General features: G+C 42.2%; 1 protein-coding gene across 1 annotated transcript in view; it reads right to left on the bottom strand.

Moving 5' to 3' along the window:
- FYN (FYN proto-oncogene, Src family tyrosine kinase) overlaps positions 1-23,216 on the bottom strand; it is a 138,118-nt gene that overhangs the window by 32,222 nt on the left and 82,680 nt on the right. The window contains exons 3-7 of the mRNA XM_036379843.2: positions 20,513-20,647; positions 7,955-8,212; positions 7,329-7,425; positions 2,697-2,795; positions 1,496-1,599 (exon numbers count right to left, since the gene is read on the bottom strand). Of these exons, the coding sequence (XP_036235736.1) occupies positions 1,496-1,599; positions 2,697-2,795; positions 7,329-7,425; positions 7,955-8,201 (547 nt within the window). The 5' untranslated portion in view covers positions 8,202-8,212; positions 20,513-20,647. The remainder of the gene's footprint in view (positions 1-1,495; positions 1,600-2,696; positions 2,796-7,328; positions 7,426-7,954; positions 8,213-20,512; positions 20,648-23,216) is intronic.

The following is a 23,216-nucleotide window of genomic DNA, read 5'->3' as shown; positions in this document are numbered from 1 at the left end:
TGAAAAGGGAAATAGGCATTTTTTACAATAAAATATACATGTCTGTTTTTTTCCTATAGCTTTGATGCAAACTCCGCTTGAAGATGTAGAGAGCCTTAAGTTCAAACACAGAGAAATTAAACTTGCTGCTGTAAGTCCATCCATGATGGATTTCTACATTTCCCCAATGCATTTGTGTCTCACAAGAAATTAGAAAAACCCCTGACTTAGCTAAGTAAACAGCACTGCAAAACACATCCCCTATCACTGTATAAAACCTGGGGAAGCCAGACTAAACTGATAATGTGGTTTAGAGAAGTGTTTGTTTTTAGGATCCATGGCTGCATATATGAGTGAATTTTTAAACTTGGCACAGAGTGGGATGAAGTCCTGCTCCTCACACACATCAGAGCAACTGTTGGTGAAAAAAAACAGGTGGAGGCTATTTGCAGAAAAAGAGCAAGTTTGAGCCTGTCTTGCTCCTGGTGAGAATGCCTCACTGCTATGGGAAGCATGGTGAAGCTGTGGGGTGACAAGAAACTGTCTGCCTGGAACAACAGCAAGTCGATTCAGATTTTGCATCAAAAACAGTTTTCAGAGTTAGAGGCAGCAAAGGAAGAATCCAGTGACTTCAGGAGGTAATGATGCAAAGCTTACTATTTTAGAGGATTGAATGCAGCATCTGAAGATAGGTCAGGGAGAGAGGAGTGCAAATACTGCTTCTCTCCTTTAAACTCCTTCACTAGCCGTGACATTCTGCATGCTAAACCTAGCTGATAGTGTGCTCTGATCAAAGCACTGGCAAGTCGGTGCTTTAAATTATGTGAACCATCATTAGGCTACAGAACTTGTATGGAATTAATTCTAGTGACTTATGCCTCCCACAGCTTTTGTTTTGGATTGTTGGTTAATTGAGAAATAGCCAGGTTTGTTTTTGGTTAGTTGCAAGTTTTCTGCTCAATAGTTGTATGAATTAGAAAGATCTTTTCATACATGTGAAGCTTTTGAAGAAGATGTTGACAGGCTTTGTGAGCAAAACGTAAAAGCAAAAATAGCACCCGCCAAGAAAACTGGAACTCCTCCAATATTTTTAAAGGGAAGGAGGAAAATACACCCTTCCACTTGACTTCAGCAGAATGGATACAGTTGAATACTTTATGAATATATTAATTAGAAGTATATTCAAGTCCTTTCCCTGTCAATATGTGAATTTAAAACTGCTGCATTTTTTTTTCTCCTTTTTTTTGTTCCCCCCAAGGATCCAGCATTTCAAAGGATCACACCATGTGGCTTGCACTGCAGATACCATGGGTTGAGCATGACTTGTACTTTGGTTGTTCTCTACTTTGAACACTCACCCTAAGACCTAGGATATCCAGACATCCAATTCCCTAAGACAAATACATGCATAAATGATACTTAATCTCTGCCTTCATACCACTGACAACAGTATTTCACACACAGCACAATTTTTCCCATATTATCTTCCCATTCCCAGTCAGAATGCCCATCCTACCTTTGGTAGTTTCGCTTTCCCGGATCAAGAAGGTACCTCTGGGGTTTCCAAATGACAGCAGCTGCCTCTCGGCATCCTTTCGGCCCAGCTTGCCAAAGTACCACCTTAGGGAAATACCAGAAATAGTAAGACAAAATGTGATGTAGCAACATTAAATAGTGTCACAAAGCCCAGACATGGAGAGGATTTTGTGTGGAAACTGTGCTTACTCAGATACAATGGACCATTTTTGTTACGCTGTCTCTTTTATTGTGCTGGAAAGCCAATGTGACAAACCACACAGTAGATGTTCCCCGTGCTGGGCAGCAGCTCTTTGCATTGAGCCTTAATCAGCAGGTGCTGAGAATGTTTGGTGTCCTCCAACAAAGGCCAGACTTGGACAGAGAGAGGCCAAGATGTGGTGGGTGGAGGGTATACACAGGGAAAAAGGCAGAAAACTGTCTCTGCCAAAGAGCAGTATTTGTACAGATGTTGCTATAAATATTTTACTTGTATAGTGATTTACTAGTACTCAATATTTTTGTTGCAGCACAGCTATAAAATCTCAGTAGAAGGGTGAGATTCAACCTTGATGAGATTGTATATGAGGCTTTCAGAGGCTTTTACAGCCTTTTTTCCTTCCTGCAGCAACGTTTTTGTGTTGTTTCACAATCAACCAAGGACAACCTGGAGTACAGACTCCAGTAGTACCTGCTCAGCTCTATAAGCTCCTCCACTGTATCTTTTATACTGGAAATGATGTGAATACACACATCACTCCTTTTCTTTGCAGAGATGGGCCCTCATTAGAGCTTTGTGTATGCATTGTGGGCATCCTACCTATCCTAGGACTTGTATTTGTTGATACAACATGTCCTCTTTAATGGACAGTTTGCACACTAATTGACTCAAAATATTTTTACAGGTTGGTTCAGGAAAAGCAAGGACACCTTTTGGTTAAAGCTTGAAATTAGCTGACAGTTGAAAAAAGGAAGCAGACCTGTGTTCCTTTGGGTTTTCTTCCTTTGTTTTGACATTGAAAAAGCACTGAGCTCGTGCTTCTTTTGTTACTAATTACCTAATTATTTATCAGTGCAGTTAAGAACTAAAATAAATATAACGTAAGTCATTTGAAAAATCGCTGCAATCAATCAAAACCAACTCCTCACACTGCCTTCTAACACAGCATTATGGGTCTTTAGAACAGAAAAAGAAAACATACTCCTCTGCTTGGATGGAATCGACTGGAGCCACATAATTACTGGGAATGTAACCAGTTTCTCCTGTTGTCAAGGAACGGGCCTCCCACCAGTCTCCTTCCCTGTGGAAACAGAGGTGAGGAGGAGAAGTGAGAGCAGGACACAGCTGTACAGACAATGATGTGACTTTGTCTTCAGTTCTCAGTCTCAAGATTGTTTATTGTATGTTATCTATAAAATTCTTTCTCCTGCCCTGCTGAGGTCCGTCCATCAGGACAGTTCCAGGCACTCTGCCTGCCCCTGGGGTGGTGTTATGTCTTTACACTAAAAACTAGCCTATACAATGTTTACAGTTACTTTCCAATACCTATCACCTATGTTAGTGAGCTTCTACTCTAAACCAATCTAAAAGTGCCAACATCACAGCAGAAGATGGAGGCCAAGAAGAAGAAGAAGAAGAAAGGCTGGACATGCCCAGATCCCTCCATCTTGCCCCCCTGAATCCCCATTCTAAAAATCCCAAAATCTACTTTTTCACCTTGTGATAAATTCAGTATTATTCTACTTAATTTGTTATGGCTTGCAGATCTTCATCCAAGGTTGGTAGCTTGCTCCATGGGTCATAATCAAAACCACAGGCATTTTGGGCTCTGTGCCAGGGCTTCGGAGCCCCCTGGCAGTCTTGACTGCTCAGGACAGCCAGAGGGATGTCCTGGGTCCTGACAACTTTGCTAACAGCACCCAGAACTGCATGGCCGTAAGAGGCTACAGCAACTCATCTCTTTATCACCGGTGTGCTTCCGAGAGAGCTGTTTGCATCTAAACCCCAAAAAATGTACATATTTCTTTACATCTAGAATTATTGCAGCAGTGATTAGTACTGTAGCCTTTCAGATGCAGCATAATGGCACGAAGAGGCAGAATAGCCCAGTGTAATCAGGTTTGGCTGAATTTGGACTAGAATATTGAAAACTGTATCCATAGCAATTATTCTAATACAGACCCTTGAAAAAGCTTACAGGAAAATTGCCAAATTGAATGCTGTGTTCCGATTTTGGCTGGGAAGGAGTTAATTTTCCTCAAAGAAGCTGCTGTGGGACTGTGTTTTGGATCTGTGCTGGACACAGTGCTGCTAGCTGATAACACAGGGATGTTTTCATTCCTGCTGAGCAGCATTCCCACAGTGTCAAGGCCTTTTCAGCCTCCCACCCGAGCAGAGAGGGGGTGGGGGTGTGCAGGGATCTGTGTGAGGGGACACAGCTGGGACAGCTGACTCCAGCTGACCACAGGGGTATTCCGTAACTTATGGCAGCATGCTCAGCATGTAAAGCTGGGCAAGAAGAAGGACAAGGGGGGAATGTTTGGAGTGATGGCCTTTACCTTCCCAAGGCATGGTTAGGCATGATGGAAGCCTGCTTTCCTGGGGATGGCCTGCCTATGGGAAACCATGAATGAATTCCATATTTTGCTTGGCTTCTGTGCATGACTTTAACTTTACCTTTTAAACTGCCTTTATCTCAACCCATGAGATTTCTCACTTTTCCCCTTCTGATTCTCTCCCTGATCCTACCACGGGAGAAGTGAAGCCCCCCACAGGGGTGTGGGGTTGAGTTGTTCTCTGAGGTTAAACCAAAACACAGTGTCACATTCACTGCTAATTTTAAACTTCTATGAGCACAATTAATCTGAAACCCAAAGATATCAAAAAGCCATCTATCAACATGGCATTTTAGATGGCCCTTAAGGATCACACTTCATTGTCTAGATTCCCTCTGCTGGCCACCTGGAGGAGGTAGCACAAGACTAGGCTGTATTTTCAAATACTTACAAAAAGCTCTTTTTCTACAACATTTAAATGTGAAGAGGTTCATGCAGGACAGTCTGAATGCAGCATTCTGTAGGCTTAGCATGAATTTTTATCTTACTTTGGTGCAGACAGTGGGACATGGTACTGCCTTTCAGAAAATGCACATTGCTGCGGGCTGAGCAGCTTTAAGAGAAGTTTATTTCTCAGCTTTTTGCAGGATGCAATGATTGGGGATTTAGCAATTTCTATTTCATTCTCAGCTCCAGATTAGCCAGTGTTTAACTCCTACCACTACTAATAGGCATTCTCTTTTCTATTTCTGGACTGCTTAGAAACTCTTTCTCAGTTCCCCTCTCTGTAAACCAGAGCCTTGTTCACTAAATAAAACACTTATTATCAAATGTGATTGGAGAATTCAGCCTCTTCTGGAAGCAAACAATTACAGAAAACACAGTGTCTAAGCTATGACTGGAAGGAAAGGTTGTGTCAAGGTGAATTCTTTAAATTTTCAACTTCACTTTATTTAACAGTTTAAAGGAGCATGAACTCTATGGAAAACAAGTAGAAAACAGCTGTGCTTAGTCAAAAAGGAGACGCTTCCAATTTTACAGTTCAAGAAACATGAAGTGCAAATAGCTTTTGCAGAGGTTGACACTGTTTTAATACACCCTGTGTGCACTAGTATGTCAGGCAAATGGCCCTTTTTGTTTGTGTCTCTAGTACTGCCAGGGAAGTGCTAACCCTTCCCCCATATGCTGCTGTAGAATATTTCTGAGGCATTATGCCACACTGAGCTTGATAAATTGTACCATTCCATCTCCTCCTCACTGTGCAGAGAGTCCACTAGATGGAGGTATTTTGTCGTATCTAGGGAGGAAAAAAGCTCTCCTGTGGATGATCCCAACGTCAGGAACAACCCCCTCTGCTTTGACAGAGAAGCTTACATCTCTCAAAGCACTGCCAGAAAGGAGGAGGAATGCAGGCTTTTTTCACAGCTCCTAATTTCAGACCTGCAGCTGAGGTAGGAGGCAGCTAGTCAATGGGGCCAGACAGAGTGTGGTGGTGGGAATGCTGGGGATGGCCAGCGTTTTGAAGCCCCAAAGTCAGGCTCTGATATGAACCACTCTGCAGGTGCCTCTTTCACCCAGACTGCCTTTAGTAAAATTTCTGTGTTCAAATCACAGGGATACCCCCTGTATGTCATTTCAGGTGTTGTGCTGAATGTTTACTCCAAAGCACAAATCAAATTGCAGTTGTTGAAAGCTAAAGCAAAATCCAAATCCAAACCTCTCCAAAAATTCCAGACAAACTACTTTTTTGCACATATATGCTTTCTGTTTGCAAGCAGCATTGGCAGGTGCTTAAAAATGGGCTTATTTCATGTAATGGGCTTATTTCATGTGAAGAGAGGAAGCATTCTTACAGAAAAGCAGCTTTCTGGAGATCGGCTGTCAGTACTCCAGCGGTGTGGTTAGGGCCATGTTTATAAGCAAATACACCTAACTACAATGGGAACTGAGCTTCTATGATCCTACAGGAAAATAAATGAATGCCTGGTCTTTTTTCCTTGCTTAGAAACCCTTCTACCAGGCTGTAATTACCTGCATCAAAATGCATATACTGCAGCCACTGACATGAAAGGGAATCTTGCTGTCTCACCAGCTCCAAGGATGACAGCTCTGTAAGTCCTGGTGAGCACCACCAGATTCCACCAACTGGCATGTACAAGGTATTTATAACGTGTGGAACTTCTTGTTCCAGGTTATGGCATAGTTTGTGCAAGGTTAGGAAAGCATAAAGCAATGTGAACAAAAATGGATCATAGGTTTAAAAAGGGTTTGTTTCCAACCTCTAATTTAGAAGCAGAAAGGTTTTAAACTGCTGCTCCCTCTACAAATTGTAACTGAAGTTTCTGTGCTTTCATCTACATCAAAGCTCTTTGGCTTCATGAAATATTCCACAGAATTACCTGATTTTTAAAAAAACTTCAGTGCACATTGAGCCAATTCCAACCCTGCAGTTGCTATATTAAAATTAACAGGAGCTGCACCAGGGGTGAATTCACCTCCTTGTCACATGTTATAAGAAAAAAAGAGAGCACCAATATCACAAAGTCTTTAGAAAGTGACATGACTTGGTTGTTAAGCCATTTTTACCTCTACATGATGGCAGTAGTGAACATAACACAGAGCCTGCCACTTTATGCTCTTAGCCAAGAATTACAAGATGTTCAGATATAGGTCAGTAGCACAGTGAGTTTTAGAAGTTATTTTTAAATTGCTAAGGGATTTTTTTTCTATGGGCAGTTGATAAAATTAATTTTAAGTTGATGATTTCCAGGATGGAAATGTGGTTTTCATGTCAGATGCAGTAGAACCTAGGAAGTTCTGACTGCATCACCTACCTTTAAAAGGACAAAAAATGCTTTTAAATTTGGCACATACATCTTTTGTGAATCAGCTTTTAGTTCATTTCTGTGTAGGGATACTTGCAGCAGATTGGAAAAAATGTTAGTACATGCCTTGCAGGACCTCTGTAGCTACTGATAAAGTACAGAGCTGGTAGTCTCAGTTCTGAATGTGGGGTTACTGTAAGAGGTAAGCAGTAAATCACACAATCTAACACTTTTTTTAAAGTAAAGCTGCATGTGGTTGAAGTGTTTTTTCCCCAACAATACAGCACTTTGCAAAAGTGCACTAAATGCAAGGATGAGAAAGTAAGCATAGAGTAAATTCCCTCCATACTTGAATATCCAAAATGAGATTTTACTAATAGCATAAGTAAATGTTATTGTAAACATTGTAAGTTTGAAACTATTAAAAAGTAGATTCCCAAGCCTAAAACTTACGAGCTGTTAAGTATCTGGAATTTTTCTCCTTTGTGAAAACTCAAGTCATCTTCTGTTCTTGCTTCATAGTCATAAAGCGCCACAAAAAGAGTTACACCTAAAGAAAAAGATAAGTGGGTTATACTCCATCACAAAAGACAGGAGGGAAAGGAACCCCAAGAGATGATGTGGATAAGCCACAGGTAAGCTGCTCCAGTTGCTGAGGGGCAAACCAAACTGAACCCTCCAACTTTTGAATGACTCTCATTTCTCTGGTCTTATGCAGCCAGTGGGCACTCCATGTCCTTCACTCTGCACAGTCACAGCATCCCAAGCAGGCAAAGGGGGTTGAAGAGACAGTTTAGACATAGCCATGCCAAGTATTTAACTACTGGAGGGGTCTCAGCCCACACTTTACATTCCCTGGTAGAGGGATGAGGCAGTTAGCCAAATTTGGCATGTACACATAATTTGTCAGCCCCAAATGAACCTGCAAATTAGCAAATGACCCAGCTCCACCCTACTTCTATTCTTCACACTATTTCATGAAATAACTCTTCCTAAAAGCAACATGCTGAGACAGTCAGGCTTCTGCTGTAGACACATGACTGACACTAGGAGCACTAGAATAAGACGTTCAAGCTCACCTGTTCCTCCTCTTGTACGCAGCGTCCCTGTATGAGAGGAGGAGTTGACTCCACCAAACACAGTCAGTCCTTGGCCTCCTGTGGCATGGAAGTTGTTGTAGTTTGGGATTGAAGTCACACCAAAGCTAGGATAGTGCTGAGGAGTAGGATCTGTCCCATAGCGGTAGCCTGAGCTTTGAGTTAAACTGCCATCCCTCTCGTCAGTCAGTTTTGTTGCTTCTTTATCCTTACATTGCACACAGCCCATTATCTAAAATCCTAGGAGAGGAAGGAAAGGATAGGTGCTCATATGATGATGCTCACCAGATGTCCTTCAAATACACATATGATGAGACTCAAATTAAGTTCACTGCTCAAAAGTTAAATACTTTGGGGAAAAAAAAAAACCTGCAGTGGTTTGAATATAAACAGCAACATGCTGGGAAAAAGCTCACACAAAATCTTCCCCTCAGTTTTCCATTGAGGCCTGGGGAAGGGGATGCTGCCTGCTCTGAGGGTAGTGGCAGATCTTTGTCCAGCCCTGACAGGCAACATTTTGCACAGAGGGACCAAGAGGATGAAACCCATCTTGCTCACCCTCTGCCAGGAGATGCAACTGGCAGGAGAAGGACTCAGCCAGAAAAGTGCAGCTGGAGGTGTTCAAGACTGCCCTCAGAACACAGAATCAGGCACTTAGCTTGTGGTTCATATTTGACCTTGCCAACTACACTGGAGTGGACTTCACCTAAAGACCAAACCCTTCTTCCATTGCTGGACCTCTGCATGGCAGGCAGAAAAGCAGCCAAGTGAGCCAAGAATTATTACAGCAGGAAAGTAGGAGGGAGATATCAGAGGGCACAGCTGACAAAAAAAAAAAAAAAGGAAGTTCCTTTTCAAGCAATACCAAATTGAAGGCTAAAACCACTGGTAGCAGAAGGTGGGGCTGGCAAAGGCACATGTTAAGAAACTAGAGAAAGTCCCAGAAAAATTAACACGTCAAATGCAGAGCAACTCCAAGTACAGATTCTGCACAGGATGAAACTGAGAGGGTTTCAAAAATTACAGCTTCAAAAAGGCTGCTCCAAGTTTTTTTAATTCTTGTAACCTCTTGTTCAGCACCCTCATGGGGCACTACCAGCCTGGGTTAAACTCTTTTTACTTTAGAGAGTTTATTTTAGCCTCTCTCTGCATGGAGAGAGACAGAGGGTGATTCACCACAGCTCAGAAGCAGTCCTGCAAGGTTAGTCCTGTTACTTGGTGTTGCCTTTCATCTGCTAGCTCTAACTTTCTCTAATCCATGTGGTGGTGTTACTGAACTCTTTCCTATTGGCCCAAGTTGAACCTAGACACAAAACCTGAGTTTCTGGAGCTGGGTGGGATGAACCTGGGCAATCAGATACTTGTCTGGATGCCTCCTTGATCTGAACCAGTACAGTGACTCTTAGATGCAACCTGGCACACAAACAACATACTGTGAACAGTGGGGCTGGAAGAGAAGTGGCAGAAAAAACCCTAAAAAATTGCTTAATAGACATACTTTTTTCAGAATATATAAATAGACAGGGAGAAAATGCAGAGAACGGAAAAAAAATACAGTGAAGTACTATTTGTTTTTTGCCCCACATTTCTTTTCACATTTCAGACCAATATCCGTCACACTGGGTAAGTAAAAAGTCTATGCTTTTTAAAATTTTGTAATTTTTCTGTAGCTGCCAGGCTGGCTATTTTCTGTGCCTTACCCCAACATCAACACAGGAAATTGGTTTTGACAAACTCATGGGATTCAGAAAAAGAATGTTTCACCAGTGCTAATGCTTGAAAAATTATGCAGCAGCTCCCTGTTTTTCTGTGACAGTGCACAGTCTGGATACCTGCTTCCCACATCTCACCTGCCTAATTAAAAAGAAAATCACTTCCGTTGAAGGGTATTTTCTACAGTTTGCAGATACTTCCAGTTATTCTACATGTCAGTTCAGAAAAACAAGCATCATTTTGTTTGCCCAATGTGACACCCATCCTCAAGAAGGACTAGAAGGAGGATCTGGGAAAATACAGGCCTGTCAGTCTGCCCTTGGTGCCCAGGAAGGTTATGGAACAGCTCATTGTGAGTGCAATCACAAGGCACACACAGGATCAGGCCCAGCCAGATTTGGTTTAGGACTGGACACAGCCCTCAGTGCCATGGCCTAGTTGACAAGGTAGTGATCAGTCAAAGGCTGGATGCTATGATCTCAGAGGTCTTTTTCAACCTAAATGATTCTGTTTTGCTGTAATTTTATCTTTATTTATTTCCTGGTATTGCTTGCAGTTAGCATAGGTCTGCCCTTTCTTGCACTTAGCCTGACTTAAAATTGCCCCTTTTGCATTTCTTTATTCCCTTCAAGACACCACATCCACTCAGCAGGGCTCCCTCACCAAAATATTTAAGTCTTTTGGGGAGAACAGAAAAATGGACTCCTGACTCCTCACTTGCTGCATGGGTGGCATGAGCTGGGATCCCCCAAGAAACTAAAGCAACAACTGGTTGAGGGAAAGGGGTTTGCAGCCTGGAGGCTGCAAAATACACTGCTGCTGTTACTGCTGCAGCAGCCATGCTGACCTCCCTCCTCTGCTCGCCCTGGAAGCTGGGCTGGAGCCGGAGGTGCAGAGTATTGTGCATCCCCAGGACCAGCAGTGACACCAGGTGAGCCACAGGGAAACCAGAGCTGCAGAGGTGCCCTGGCCAGCTTCATATCAGCTGAGAAAAACTGCTTGTGGAACCATGACTACTGCTTTTACCATTTCAACAGCAGGACAGTCTGGCTCTGGAGAGCCTTTGTCTGGAGATGTCACTCAGAACTGAGGTTTTCCTGGCTCCTCTCAGAGCCTCTGTGAGCACTGCCAGGGAGTGAAGCAGGACCACACGGAAGGCAAGAGCCCTGTGGAGGGATGGCTCATCTCCCTGCAGAGCCCAGAAGGCTTTGGGCAGGAGGGATGAGTCTGGGATTCTCTACTTGGACCCTGCTACACCTCTGTGCAAGCATGGCTGTGATGTGCAGAGAGCAAACCATGGGCAGTGAGCAAACGCAGCGTGGGAGATACCCCCAGAGAAATCCCAGCTCAGCAGGGAGGGAGGAGAGGTGCTGACCACCTGAGCAGGGAAGGGTAAGCCATGAAATCAGCCTGCTTAAAAGCTGCCACATGGGCTTACTCACCTCAAAGCAACTAGGTGATATGCAGGGTTTGCTGTTTAAAGAAGAATTTCACAGCCTTTTTGTTGGCTTGCAGGCTTGCATCCCTGTGAAACTCTATCACCTCCTCCCTTTCCCCTCCTAGCTCTGTTCCTCCTCTTATTTTTTCCCATGTGCTTTCATGAAGAAAGTAGGAAAAAAAAAATTAAAGAAAAAAAGAGATAGGAAACATGAAATCTGTGAGACCAGTGGGAGGGAAAGTGGTTTTCTTGTTGCTCATTCACAAACATTCAGCTGAGCAGGGAAAAAAAAATCCCCACTGAAATCTGGGAATATTTCATGTACAAATTTACAACTGCTGACAAGACAACCCTACATATTTCATTTACACACTGATAAGGAAGAAGTTGAAATGATAAATCAACTGCAAAAAGAAAAAATGCTGCAAGTATTTATCCTGGAGAAAGTGAATAAACAAGGGGATGGTATACATATGTACTGATAGTTTAAAAAATGGTTTGGGCTTGTATTACTAGGAGTTATATGTATAGAGAACCAGTGAATTATGAATGTCTTGGTTTTTGCTTGGTTTTTGCTTGCTTTATCTTTTCACTGGCAATGGCAGCACACAGGGAAGGAGAATTTGATGCAAAGTGAACGACTGACAAAATGGGCTTTTTCTTTCTCTTGTCCCCTCCCACTGTCACAGTGTCTAGACAATCCAAGTATAAAAACTGCTTGATTGCAGCCTCTTGTAAAATGTGACAGAGGGTGTTACATGCACACATCTTTTCAAGCCAAGTCCCTGAAAGTTGTCTGTTCTTGGCTCAAAGAAACAGCATCGTGGGGAGTTGGCTAAATGTGAGAGAATACATGTATGAGTGTACATGCCTAAAGTGATTTCAGCTTACTCAGGGGTTTCATAGACAATAAATATCACCTCCATTCAGCACTGGCCTTTGTGTCAATGAATGGAATCCAAAAACTAATCTCCTTCAGTATCACAGAGCAGGATTTTAATATCCAAAAGCTTCATCTCCCTGCATGTCAGCATTTGGAGCTGTGGAAGGCTGGAATTATTCAGGCAGCTCTGAGATCACCAAACAAAATCTGGAGCTGTTTTACACTAAACTCTCTAGAGATGAGCACACAATGTTGCTCATCCAACATGCTGTGCATCTTAGAGTAAGGGAACAAGTTTTAAATCCATTTCCACTAGGAAAGGCAGCATTTCTCAGATGTGTGAGTTATGGGTTGCACAGCATTATCATAGTCTGACAGTGGTAGTCCAAGTTAATCCAAGTTAAAAGGTATGTAACTGGTCTAATTAAAATGAACTTTTCTAATGCAAGTAAATTGAATTTGGTTATTTTGAAGTTGTGTTTTTGTGGGCAATGTAAAATGTGTTTTTATGAAAACATAAACCCCCCTATTTTCATGGGTTTTGAAACTTCCTTAGAGACAAATGAAAATAAACATTATATTATTTGTCTCCTTTCTTGCCCTTATTACATTTCTTGGACTCCAACATTAACATTGCAAGCAATCCAACATGTGTCTAACCAGAAGAGTAGTTTCCACCCACATTGTGGAAACATTCGTCGACAAGGATATAAAATTAATTATATCATTATTAATCTTTTATAGAGTCAGAGCACCTTAATCACTTTTAGGTAGGATACAGATGAAGGCTAAGGAGATATATTAACATTATAATTATTACTGTAAATCATCCTCCTTTGGTTTTTCTTTTTGTTCTTGATAAAAAATGGAAGCCAAAACCGAAACACCCAACAAAGCCAGACATCCACACCATTAAGAAAAACAAAAGCTGTCCTCTGCTAGCTAATCAAAACCTAGGAAAAGTCTAAGAGTAGGAGGAAAATTCCTTTTTTTATACTTCTATTTTAAAAGTAAAAGCTCCAACATGTGATATCTGAAAAGCCAAAAGTACTGATTAACCTTTGCTTCTGCAGTAGTAAGCATATGGCTGGGGGGAAGAGTGGTGTAAATTCACTCCTTCCGAGCATCAGAAGTTTTCTCATAAGCTTTTGCAACTCACAGCTGAAAGTCTGAATTATGGTACATTTTCAGAACCTTCTTTTTTTGGAGTTGTAAGAGAAAATAGGTCCTAAGAGGGTTTGAGAGAGATGCAGGGAAAAGCCTGTCTACCCTGCACCCTTCGATCCATGCTGGGGCCCTTCTCCTCCAATGAAAGGGAACTGGCACAGGAGAGGGCTCCAGCCTGCTGAAGAGATGGAGAGCAGGTTCAGACCCTGCAGGGTGCATTCTCTTTCCTCCTGGACTTCTCTGGAATGAAATCTGATGGCATATATTTAAGATAACTTCTCTCAGTAAAAAGCATGAAAGGGAGAGGCTGGATGACTGGTAACTGGCAACTGCCTTTTTCTGACCAAGTTTTACAAATCTTGTCTGGAAAGCATCAGCAGGGAAGCTGAGTTAAGAAATAGTTATGTTAAAAGGAAATCAGAAGCACAGAATCCTTGGCTTTTATTCAGTCTCTGTGGTGAAGAGGCATGAATCAAACTAAGGGTTGCATCCAGCATGGCTGTGAAAAATGAAATCTCTAAGGGCCATCTTCTTGGTGCTTTATGTTTTGCTGAAAGCACCACAAAACTATCAGTCTGTGACATCAAATAAACCAAATTTTATGAGCTACTGTAGGATTTAATATTCAAAATGCCACACTCTGAGTTACCGTGAAGGTTCAAGGAGGACAGAAAAGGCTTTCCAAGAATAAGAATTCCAAGAATTTTTAAAAGAGACTTTAAAAATGACTCTGGAATGCCTCCTGCAGGCTGTATATGGGAATAATCAACACAGAAATTTTACCCCCGAAGTTGAAATGTCTTACTGTCCATGCCCTATTAGCAGCTCCTAGAGAGAAACTGATGGATTGGGTATTTTGAAACACAACTCTGAGACACATTAAACCCCCAATTTTCAGAAAAGTTTCACTCACCCACTTTGACTATTACAAATCACTAGGAAGGCATTCCAAGTTGGGCAACAAATAGGCACTTTAAACCAGTCTTATGTAGGTCAGTAATTCTCATGCTGTCTGCTTGCTGACCTCTCTTTGACTCATATCTATGCTGATGGGAGCATTTTGGATTTCCAGAATTAATAATGTGTCAGTTTCAAGCCAACTCAAATGAAACAGATGGAATAAAACAGCAGCACTTATTGCATTATTTTTTTGTTTTTATCTATTAACTCTGGGACATTTTAGAGGACTGCCTACATTCCAGCTTTGCCAGGGATTCCCCAATTTTAAGGTCAGAGAGATATAAAATTTAAAATTAAAACTCCTGGGTGTTATTCATTATTCCCCAGGCTTGTGGGTTGCAGGTTACTATATATACATATAATTTTTACACTAAGGTCTGATCCAGAAGGAATATATTTTTACTGCATTGTGATAGATTCAGTTCAGCTTTGAATAAAGCTGGAGATTTGTGTAGAATTCTTGCAAATCTACATGTGCACCACACTTGTCATGATGCATTAAATAAATGTAAATCAGAGAAGACACAGTACTACCACTGGATGTCCTCTGACTGTTAAAGACATGCAGAAAATCTCACATATACAAAGTCATGTTCCTGAACAAAAAGCCAGAAACACCAGGGCAAAACTTCAAGTATGTTTCAAAACAGCACTCAAAAATTCCTGGGCTGCACAATTTGATTTTTAAGGAAGACCTTTAATGCTTCACTCCCAGATTCTGCTTTAGTGGTCTCTGAGCAGAAAAAACTCAGCAGTTCAATTGTTTATGTGCAGCAGTCAAAAGTCAGGCTGCTGCTGCCCAGTGTCCATGGCCATCCATGGCTGGAAAAGCAGGAAGAGCAGTCTCAGCTGAGCTCCTGCTGCCATACTGCCCTGGTTCAAAGCAAATGCCTTTTACAGTGCTGGAGTGCTCTTACTATTGTTTCTTGTCAGCTTGCAGTTGCTTTGGAAGTCCTCTACAATGGTGGCAGAAGGGGTTCAGGAAAGGGAGCAGCTCCAGCTCCAGCTGCTATGAAAGAGCAGACCCTGGAAGGGGCTTTGAAGTGCCATATTCTGCCCTGCTGTTCCTCCCCATTACTGAGTGACTGGGGACACAGCCCTGGAAACAACAGCTTCCTGACACCACAGACAAGGTTTAAGTTGTAACACATGCCTGCAAAGCCTGGCCCTGTGCTTGCCTTCCCTCTTTTCCCCTTTGGGACAGGAACTAAAAGACAGTTATGAAAAATGAAGGTCTGGGCTTCACCTTGCCGGTTTAATTTCATCCAGCCTTGGGGGTCAGAACCAGGGAAGAGGAGGTGCATGTGGAAGGACTTCACTGAGCTACAACCAGAGCCTTGGCTTCTGCCAGAGGCTGTGAGCACAGCTGTCCATGGGACAGGGCGAGTGGTTACCCAGGGCCAGGAAGGAAGAGCGATGAATGTCTTGGTCCCCCTCTGGCAAGAGATTTACTACAACCCAGACAATCTGTTTATTATCCATCTAGCTATATGATCTATTCATTGCAAGTTAGAGAGGAAAAAGGAAGTCAGTGTTGCAGCTGGGCAGGAGGAACAATAACCACGTCCATGTGTTCTTTGAGGGTCAGTAGTGGTGGTGGGGCTGGCTGGCAGCTGTCCGGTGGGGATGTCACCTGGCAAGGCCACAGGAAGCTGCATTACCACAATGCTGTTTGAGCAGCCCTAATCAAAAGCTCCCCAGTGCAAGAAGAGAAGATAAACCCTCCAAACTGCCCATGAAAGGACACGTCTCCACCCTTTTGGTTTTGTGCAGCTTCTTTGCCAGCCAAGGCTGCGAATGTCAGGGCCTCATCTTTTTCAAAAACCAGTGAATTCTATTCCACTCCCTGTGATACATCCCTTTCAGCAAAACCAAACCAGAACAAAACACAAGAAGCAATTAAAGGCTCATGCTGCAATCTCTTAAAGTTACAGTAACTGAGTTATGCCTTGTACTCTCTCAGGGCTTTTATTATTTTGAAAAAAAGATGCCCTAGAAAAATGCAGTAGTTCTGAGGAAGGGTTCTTCTGTGGTTTTTTTTTCTTCCCCCACTAACCTCCAAATTTCACTTGTAATATGAAAGAAAACATCTTATGTGTAACTAAATTCAGAGGGAAGGCCTGCAGGTTTTACTCTCATGAACTGAACAGCAATTCAGACTCAAAACTGCACACAGGATTTTTTTATGGTTAAAATGTGTTAAAAGAATCTTTGAAATTAAGAACTAATGGCAGCACCTACATACAGTAAACACACTGCTTACTTTAGAGTTAACCCCCACAAAGGACAGATCTATCCCTGGTTCTGAGAGAACACCATGTAAATTCAACCGTGTGATTTCAGGCTACATTCCTCCTTCATCAGGCTGCTTGTGGCAGCTCTATTCATGAGCAGGGAGAAGTGGGGGGTGAATGGTCTGCATAAGCATTTTGAGCTAATGCACCTAAATTTTGAAGTGCCTTTTAAGTGTGTAAATTAGAAAACCTATAGCAAGAGAACAACTGCTGCAAATGCCAGAATAATTTTGTCTTAGAAAGAGAAGAAATAAAACAGTGTCTCCACTGATTTCCTCTTTCTTTTTTCCCATTAGGAGAACAGAAAGATGATTGCAGGTTGATTCACACTGTTCTGATTTTTTTCTCTCAATTCTTATTTTTAGATTCTACCCAGGATTAATGGGTGTTCATCTGACCCACAGTATGGGAGCAGTGCAGAGCAGAGTGCCAAATGTGAATGAGGATGGGCAGGGAAGGAAGGGGAGAAGGAAGGACACAGTAAAGAAGTTCTGCCTGTTTGCCACTGTGGACTATGAAAGAGGCATAGAAAAAGACCTTTCTCTCAGAAACGCCCCTCGCTGCTCCTCCCCATCCCCCTTCACTCATGCAGGAATGAAGTGAACCCCTTCTCTGCCTTGTCTGATTTCTGTGTTGTGATCGGAGAACTTGGAGGATGTGACAGCAAGAAAAAGGGAGCAAGCTGATTCTCAAATCAGGAGACTTACTTTGGAACCCTTGCAGACACCATTCCCTCCTAAAGGGGCTCTCATTTCTTCTAGGTTGCTACTGCTAACATTTTAATATAGTTATTTAAATCCCTTATTTGTCCAGTTACACTGGAGGAAAAATACTCTTCTTCCTAAACATGAGCAAATATTTGCCTGTGACCAGCCCACAAGAAACCCTCAGCTTTCTCACCACCATCACTGTAGCTGGCTTCATCCACAACAGCAAAGATGCTGACAGGCGGGGTCCCCAAACTGGGTGGCAACCACACTGTGATAAAGGCAGTGAGTGCTGACAGTACTGAGTAATGGGGACACACAGAAAACGTGCCTATGCTCACACCCCCACAGAAAAGTTCTCTAGTGAGACCTGTTCTCTCAAACCCAGCTGTTGCCACCATGGTTTCAGTGTATGACAGCAGCTGACTGCTAGATGACATCTTAGGTAAGTTTACTGTGTCTGGATGGGGTTCAGTTTCTCCACAGCATCCCAAACCCAGCTGTGTGTGCTTCAGCCTTGTGAGCAGAACAACGTTGATAACTCAGCCATGTTTAAGTTATTGCTGAGCACTGCTCACAAAGCATCAAGACCTTCTTTGTTTCTCACTCTGCCACTGCAGCAAGTAGGCAGGGGGAGGTTTGGGAAGGGACAGAGCTAGGAAAGCTGAACCCAACTGACCAAAGGTATATTCTACACCCTCAGAATATGAGGAAGAGTCCACAGATGTTTCTCTGTTTGTGTGTATTTAAAACAAAACTGGGTGGTAATCTGGAGCAGACAGGGAGGGTTTCACTGAAAATGACTGCTCTGTGATACACCTTGTGAAATACACAACTCCTGACAATTCAGGAGATCTGGAGATCTTGTCTGGAGTTCCTCCCCGTTTCTTAGCACAAAGAGACAAAAAGCTGAAGGCCACTGAAATTAACAAGTGTGCTGTCCCCACAGCATAGGCGACACATGTCAGATTTGTGGATTGTGTTGTAAAGGGAAAAGGACCTCTTGACAAGGAACAAATTGACACTCTAAGCCAGGCTGGCTGGGAGGGTCAGGTCAAATAAGCAACCACAAGCACATTTAGCACAAACCGGATATCGAGGAGAACATCAACCAAAGCAAAGGCTGTGAGAAGATGACCCTTTCCAGTTGCATATATGCTAATTACAGGATTCTGAAAAAAATGGATAAACCCTCTGCCTATGCAAAATAGTACTCTTGAAAAATAATAGCTATATTTAGACTATTATATTATTAACAGAAACAGCTGTAGCCAATTTAAAAAATCCAAATGGAAGAGGGTGGTGCCAGGCCATATGTGTCACAAATGACATCTGAGTGACTGACAACTAGGAAATAAATAATCTTGGAGAGTTACAGGGATGATGAGCTTCTTCAACACTTACATACAAGAAGTACAAAATCCCTTCTTGAGTTACTCCGGAGACCTTATGTCACTAGCACTAACACAGGCCTGTCCTTTCCAAAGGGCTACAAATGACAAGTTACTAACCCCTAAATTCAAAAAAGGATTGACCTTCCTAACCTTGTGAAATTAAGCTCTTGCCAATGAGTCATCTACAACACTGGCCTCACAACACCAAAGGGGACAGGAGCAGTTCACAGCACCATCACCACAAGGTGAAGAGCTGAGCTCCACCACACATGAGCTCAACCCCACGGTGGTCACACCTGAACTGCCTGTGAGTCACACGTGGGTTAGCACGGGAGCCAGAGCATCCCTGCTTGAGACTTTGTCAGTAGAGAAGAAATGGTCACAAACCAGAAGTTACTGGTTGTTTAGACTGAAAAGGACCAACACTTCCTGTGCAAATAGTTAACATTGTCTGCAATCAAATCCAGACCAGAATTTTATGCAATATGTGAGCGTACGCTCTTTATAGATACATAAATTAAAATCTAGTGGCATGCTTTCTGAGAAGCAATTTCACAAAACTAGAGCGAATGGGAGTCAAATCAGGCTGAAGTCAGAACATCCAGAAAGTTGCTGACATCTGCAAGCAGTTTAAGACATTTCCTAAATGCCTACCAGTGTTACAACCATGGAAATGGGCTAGATAAAAATAACACACAACGAAAAAAACCCAACAGCTGGGTTTATCAGGGAAGTGAAAAAACATATAAAATGTTATTTAGAAAACTAGCACATGAAAGGGGAAAGAGGAAGAGATAATAAGTAGCAAAAAAAGCTAAAATAAAGATTATATACAGGAATCAAGAAGATACTAGAAAAAAAAGGTGGCACATAAAATCAGAAATACATTTTAAATTTTTAAAGCAGATTATGAAAGATGAATCCCAAACAATAAAAAATGTAGAAACGTTCATTACAATATGACAGCAGCAGAAGTTATTCAGTAAATGTTTCCAATTAGCACACAGGTAAAAGGCTGGATGATCTGTTTATGATGATGATAATGTAATAGCTTCTTCCCACCACAGCAGCCCCTGGAGAGGGGATGTTAAGCAGTAGATAAACGATTCTGGGTGATTCAGATTAGTTGCTAGAAATAAACTTGTCTCAGAAGGTTTACAGAGGTAGCCTTGGAGCTGCTACTGCATCTAAAGCAGTTCTTGGCCTTTGGGGAAGGACCAAGGACAGGAAGAAGGCTCATACTGGGCTACTATTTGAGAAGGGTAGAAAGTAATTACAGGCCAGTTGGATGAGTCTCCAGTATTTTGCAGAGCATAGAACAACCAGCATTGGCCTCAATTAATAACTTTTTTCAAAGCTCTGTAATTAAAGTCAATTAACTTGGCTTTAAGGAAAATAGATCCTGTCAAACTAATTTGATGTAATTTCTTGCAAAAATTACAAGTACACTTATAAAGGCAGCATCGTTAACAGTATTACAAACCTAAGTCATTTGACTAGTTCTGTAGAATATCTTTATGAATGCTTTGAAGCCTACATGGAATGTTTTCATCTGTACAGGGAGAATAGGACTACATTGGTGGAGAGCACCGTATAAGATCAGGCTAAAACCTTGAACCTATTTTATATTGGAGTCACTTTTGAGTCCACAGTCATATTAGAAGCATTAAAAAGCTGCTAAATTAAGGAAACCAAAGTGGAACTGTAAATTGGAAACTATTTATTAGCAAACAAATGGGTTCCTGTTGGATTCCACAGGCATTGGTGATCATCCCTTTACTATTTAATAGCCTTACCAGTGACCTGGATTAAAGTAAAGTCATTGTGGTTAGGCATGAGACAAGGAATGGCAGAAAACAAACCATAAAAGAACAAGCCTGACAGAGAGCAACTGGGGCCTGTAGAAAAATGGGAGAAACCAATTTAGGTGTTAATATGGCCAAGTACAAAATCCCCTTATGAGAAGAATCCAGGCCATACTTACAGGATGAGAGGGAGAGAGAGGACTCTATCCTCCGAAGCACAGAGTGAATGTGAGACCAGGGGTCCTGGGAAGCAATCAGCTCGACATGAATTCCCCACGCAAGGCTGTGGCCAAAAGGGCTAATGCAAGCCTCAGCTGTACAAACAAATGAAAATCAAAAGATGAGTAGGTAGGTTACGGTGATGCTGTGTTTGGTTCTTGTTCCTCTGCTCTGTGAATAACATATCAGGTTCTGCTGCTCCATTTTACTGTTGGAAAAACTGGCAGAGTGTTCAGGGAAGAGAAATTAAATAACTGGAAACACTGGGCTATGAAGGCTTCGCTATAAACAAAAATTTTAGAGGGAATTTTATTATTTTGTTCATGGTATAGTGGTATTCTTACACTGAATAAATTTGATAACAGCAGGCTCTGATCTAGCAAAGGTAGAAATTACTGAAAATTATTCCAATCCAGGCTGTGAACAGGCAAGTTTGTTCTGGTTGTTCAGCAATGATGTGTTATAGCAAATTAACCAGTAATTAACCCTTTGCACCACAGTTTATGAGGTACTGCCCACCTCTGCAAAGTTGAGAAAGCAACTGCGCTTGATTCAAAAAGGATGCGTGCCCACACGGCTTGGGTAAATGGCTACAAAGCAGGAGCTCCTGCAGGTGAGCTGAGTGGTCACTGCACCACACTGTGCTCCATGTTGCCACCAAGAAACATTTCTTCTCCTTGCAGGGTATTAATCCTGGCAGCCTTCCTGCTCACAGCTTACAAAATACCTCTGGAGAAACCCCAGGCTTCTGGGGATGAGGTGCCATTTATATATGGATCACGCCCAACTGTCCATCTTCTGCAGGATCTGCAAGCAGCCTCAATTCCCAGGACCTGGCTGTGTATAAAACCTCACTGTACAAAGCTCCTCACACTGAGATGCCAAGGAAACCACTTTTAGGAAACAGATGGGTGTTGTTATGACTCTGCCACTGAGAAAGCACCGGTGACTCCTTGTTTCAGCAATTCACTTCATCTGCTGCTTGCCACTGGGACCTTGTCCTGGGGATCTGGCTGGGATCTTATCCCAGCAGCACCTCGCCACAGAAGGTGACCTCAGAGAATCATGCTGTGGAAAAGAGTCCTCCATACCTCACTGGTATTTCCTCTCCCAAATTCACCCTTTTAGGATGAACCAGTGGACTAGCTACCTTCTTCATAGAAATCCTTTATGCAGAATGAATGGATGTGAGCACCACTCCTGCAGGAACCTCCCAGGTCACTCAGGGCATTTACCTGTCTCCTCCTTCCCTTTCTGCATGCTGAGGGAACTGGGTTCTGCCAAGAAAGCTTTTAGCTATCTGTCCCAAGGCTGGGGTTGGGCATTTGGGCTCCTGAGGACCATGTGTTCAGCTGTGGGGCCCTGGTGACTGAATTTGCTTCATCTCACAGCCTGCCAATATTTAAATCTGGTGTTTTTTAAGGAGGCAGCACAAGCTTTTGAGCATGCTGTCTGTCTTAACCTGGGCCTTTGGCCAGAAAGTATTAATCCTATCAATGTGCAGGAGTGGGAAGGCTGGAAGTGTTTGATTTGTGCCAGTTGCTGGCATCATCTCATTTTAAGCTTCTGGAATGAACCCATTTATGACTGAATGCTGCAGTGTAAATTCTGCAAATAAAACAGATAAAATAATCTCAATTACTTGAACTCAGGACTAGTTCACATATGCCACTCCAGAGATTTAGAAGGCGTTATTTCATACAAACATCTAATTAAATTTAATTATGGTTCTACAGTTATTTTTATGTTAAACAGGTGGAAAAAATGTGTTTTTCAAACTTTTGGTTATGCTCAGTAAGTGATGCCTGCTAAAACACAGCATGCACAGCATAATAAAATCTTGGTGATATGTCACAAACATAAAAGAAAGATCCTGTCTTCAGTAAACACGTAGTACAAAGCTTCTGCAGAGTGAATCACAGCAAGAAAGATTGTAAAAATTTTAGGGAGGAAAAAGGCCTGTCCAAGTGTGGTGTGTATGTACGTGTATGTGTACATGCATTCACACACACCCCACTGCTTCAGCTCTGCTATATCCAGCATTCCTACCAACAGTCAGCTCAAAACTCTGACTGGCAACTCCTTAGTCACTAACAAAGCAGAAGTTTAGGGAAAGCTGATCGAGGACAAGGTTTCAGAGCTGCTAATAAAACGTGAATCAGAGCCTGCAAAAGTACAGTTTGAATTGAGCATTTGTGCATCTTTATACTTTTTGTCCTCCTGGATACATTTTTTCCCCCCTCTCCCTCTGGCACAACCCCAACTACATCCTACAGCATGAGGATGTCCTGTTAAGCACACATGCAACTGTGTTTTTAAACATTGTAAAGGCTTCTGTCAAAAGATGTACCTAGGATCACATAGGCCAGACTCCAGAAATAGAATTTTACAGATGAAGTAACTGTGATAATCTTCCTAACTATAAACATTAAAAACTACATAGAAGTAAAGAGATTTAATACATGGACTTAAAAAAACTCTTTTTTGAAATATTGCAAAATAAATCAGATGCAAGGCTTTTCCTTTTATTCTAGACACACAGACACAGAATTAAATAGGAGAATGTGAAATTAACCATCCCATTTGCCTTTGTAATTCACCCAGACTAGACACAGAAATGCTATGGAATTTAATGCAATGAACCCCAGAAGTGTCACTTTCACA

This window comes from Molothrus ater, chromosome 3 (assembly GCF_012460135.2).
Source record: "Molothrus ater isolate BHLD 08-10-18 breed brown headed cowbird chromosome 3, BPBGC_Mater_1.1, whole genome shotgun sequence".
In the NCBI taxonomy this organism is placed as follows: domain Eukaryota; kingdom Metazoa; phylum Chordata; class Aves; order Passeriformes; family Icteridae; genus Molothrus; species Molothrus ater.
This window is presented reverse-complemented; position numbering and strand designations above follow the sequence as displayed.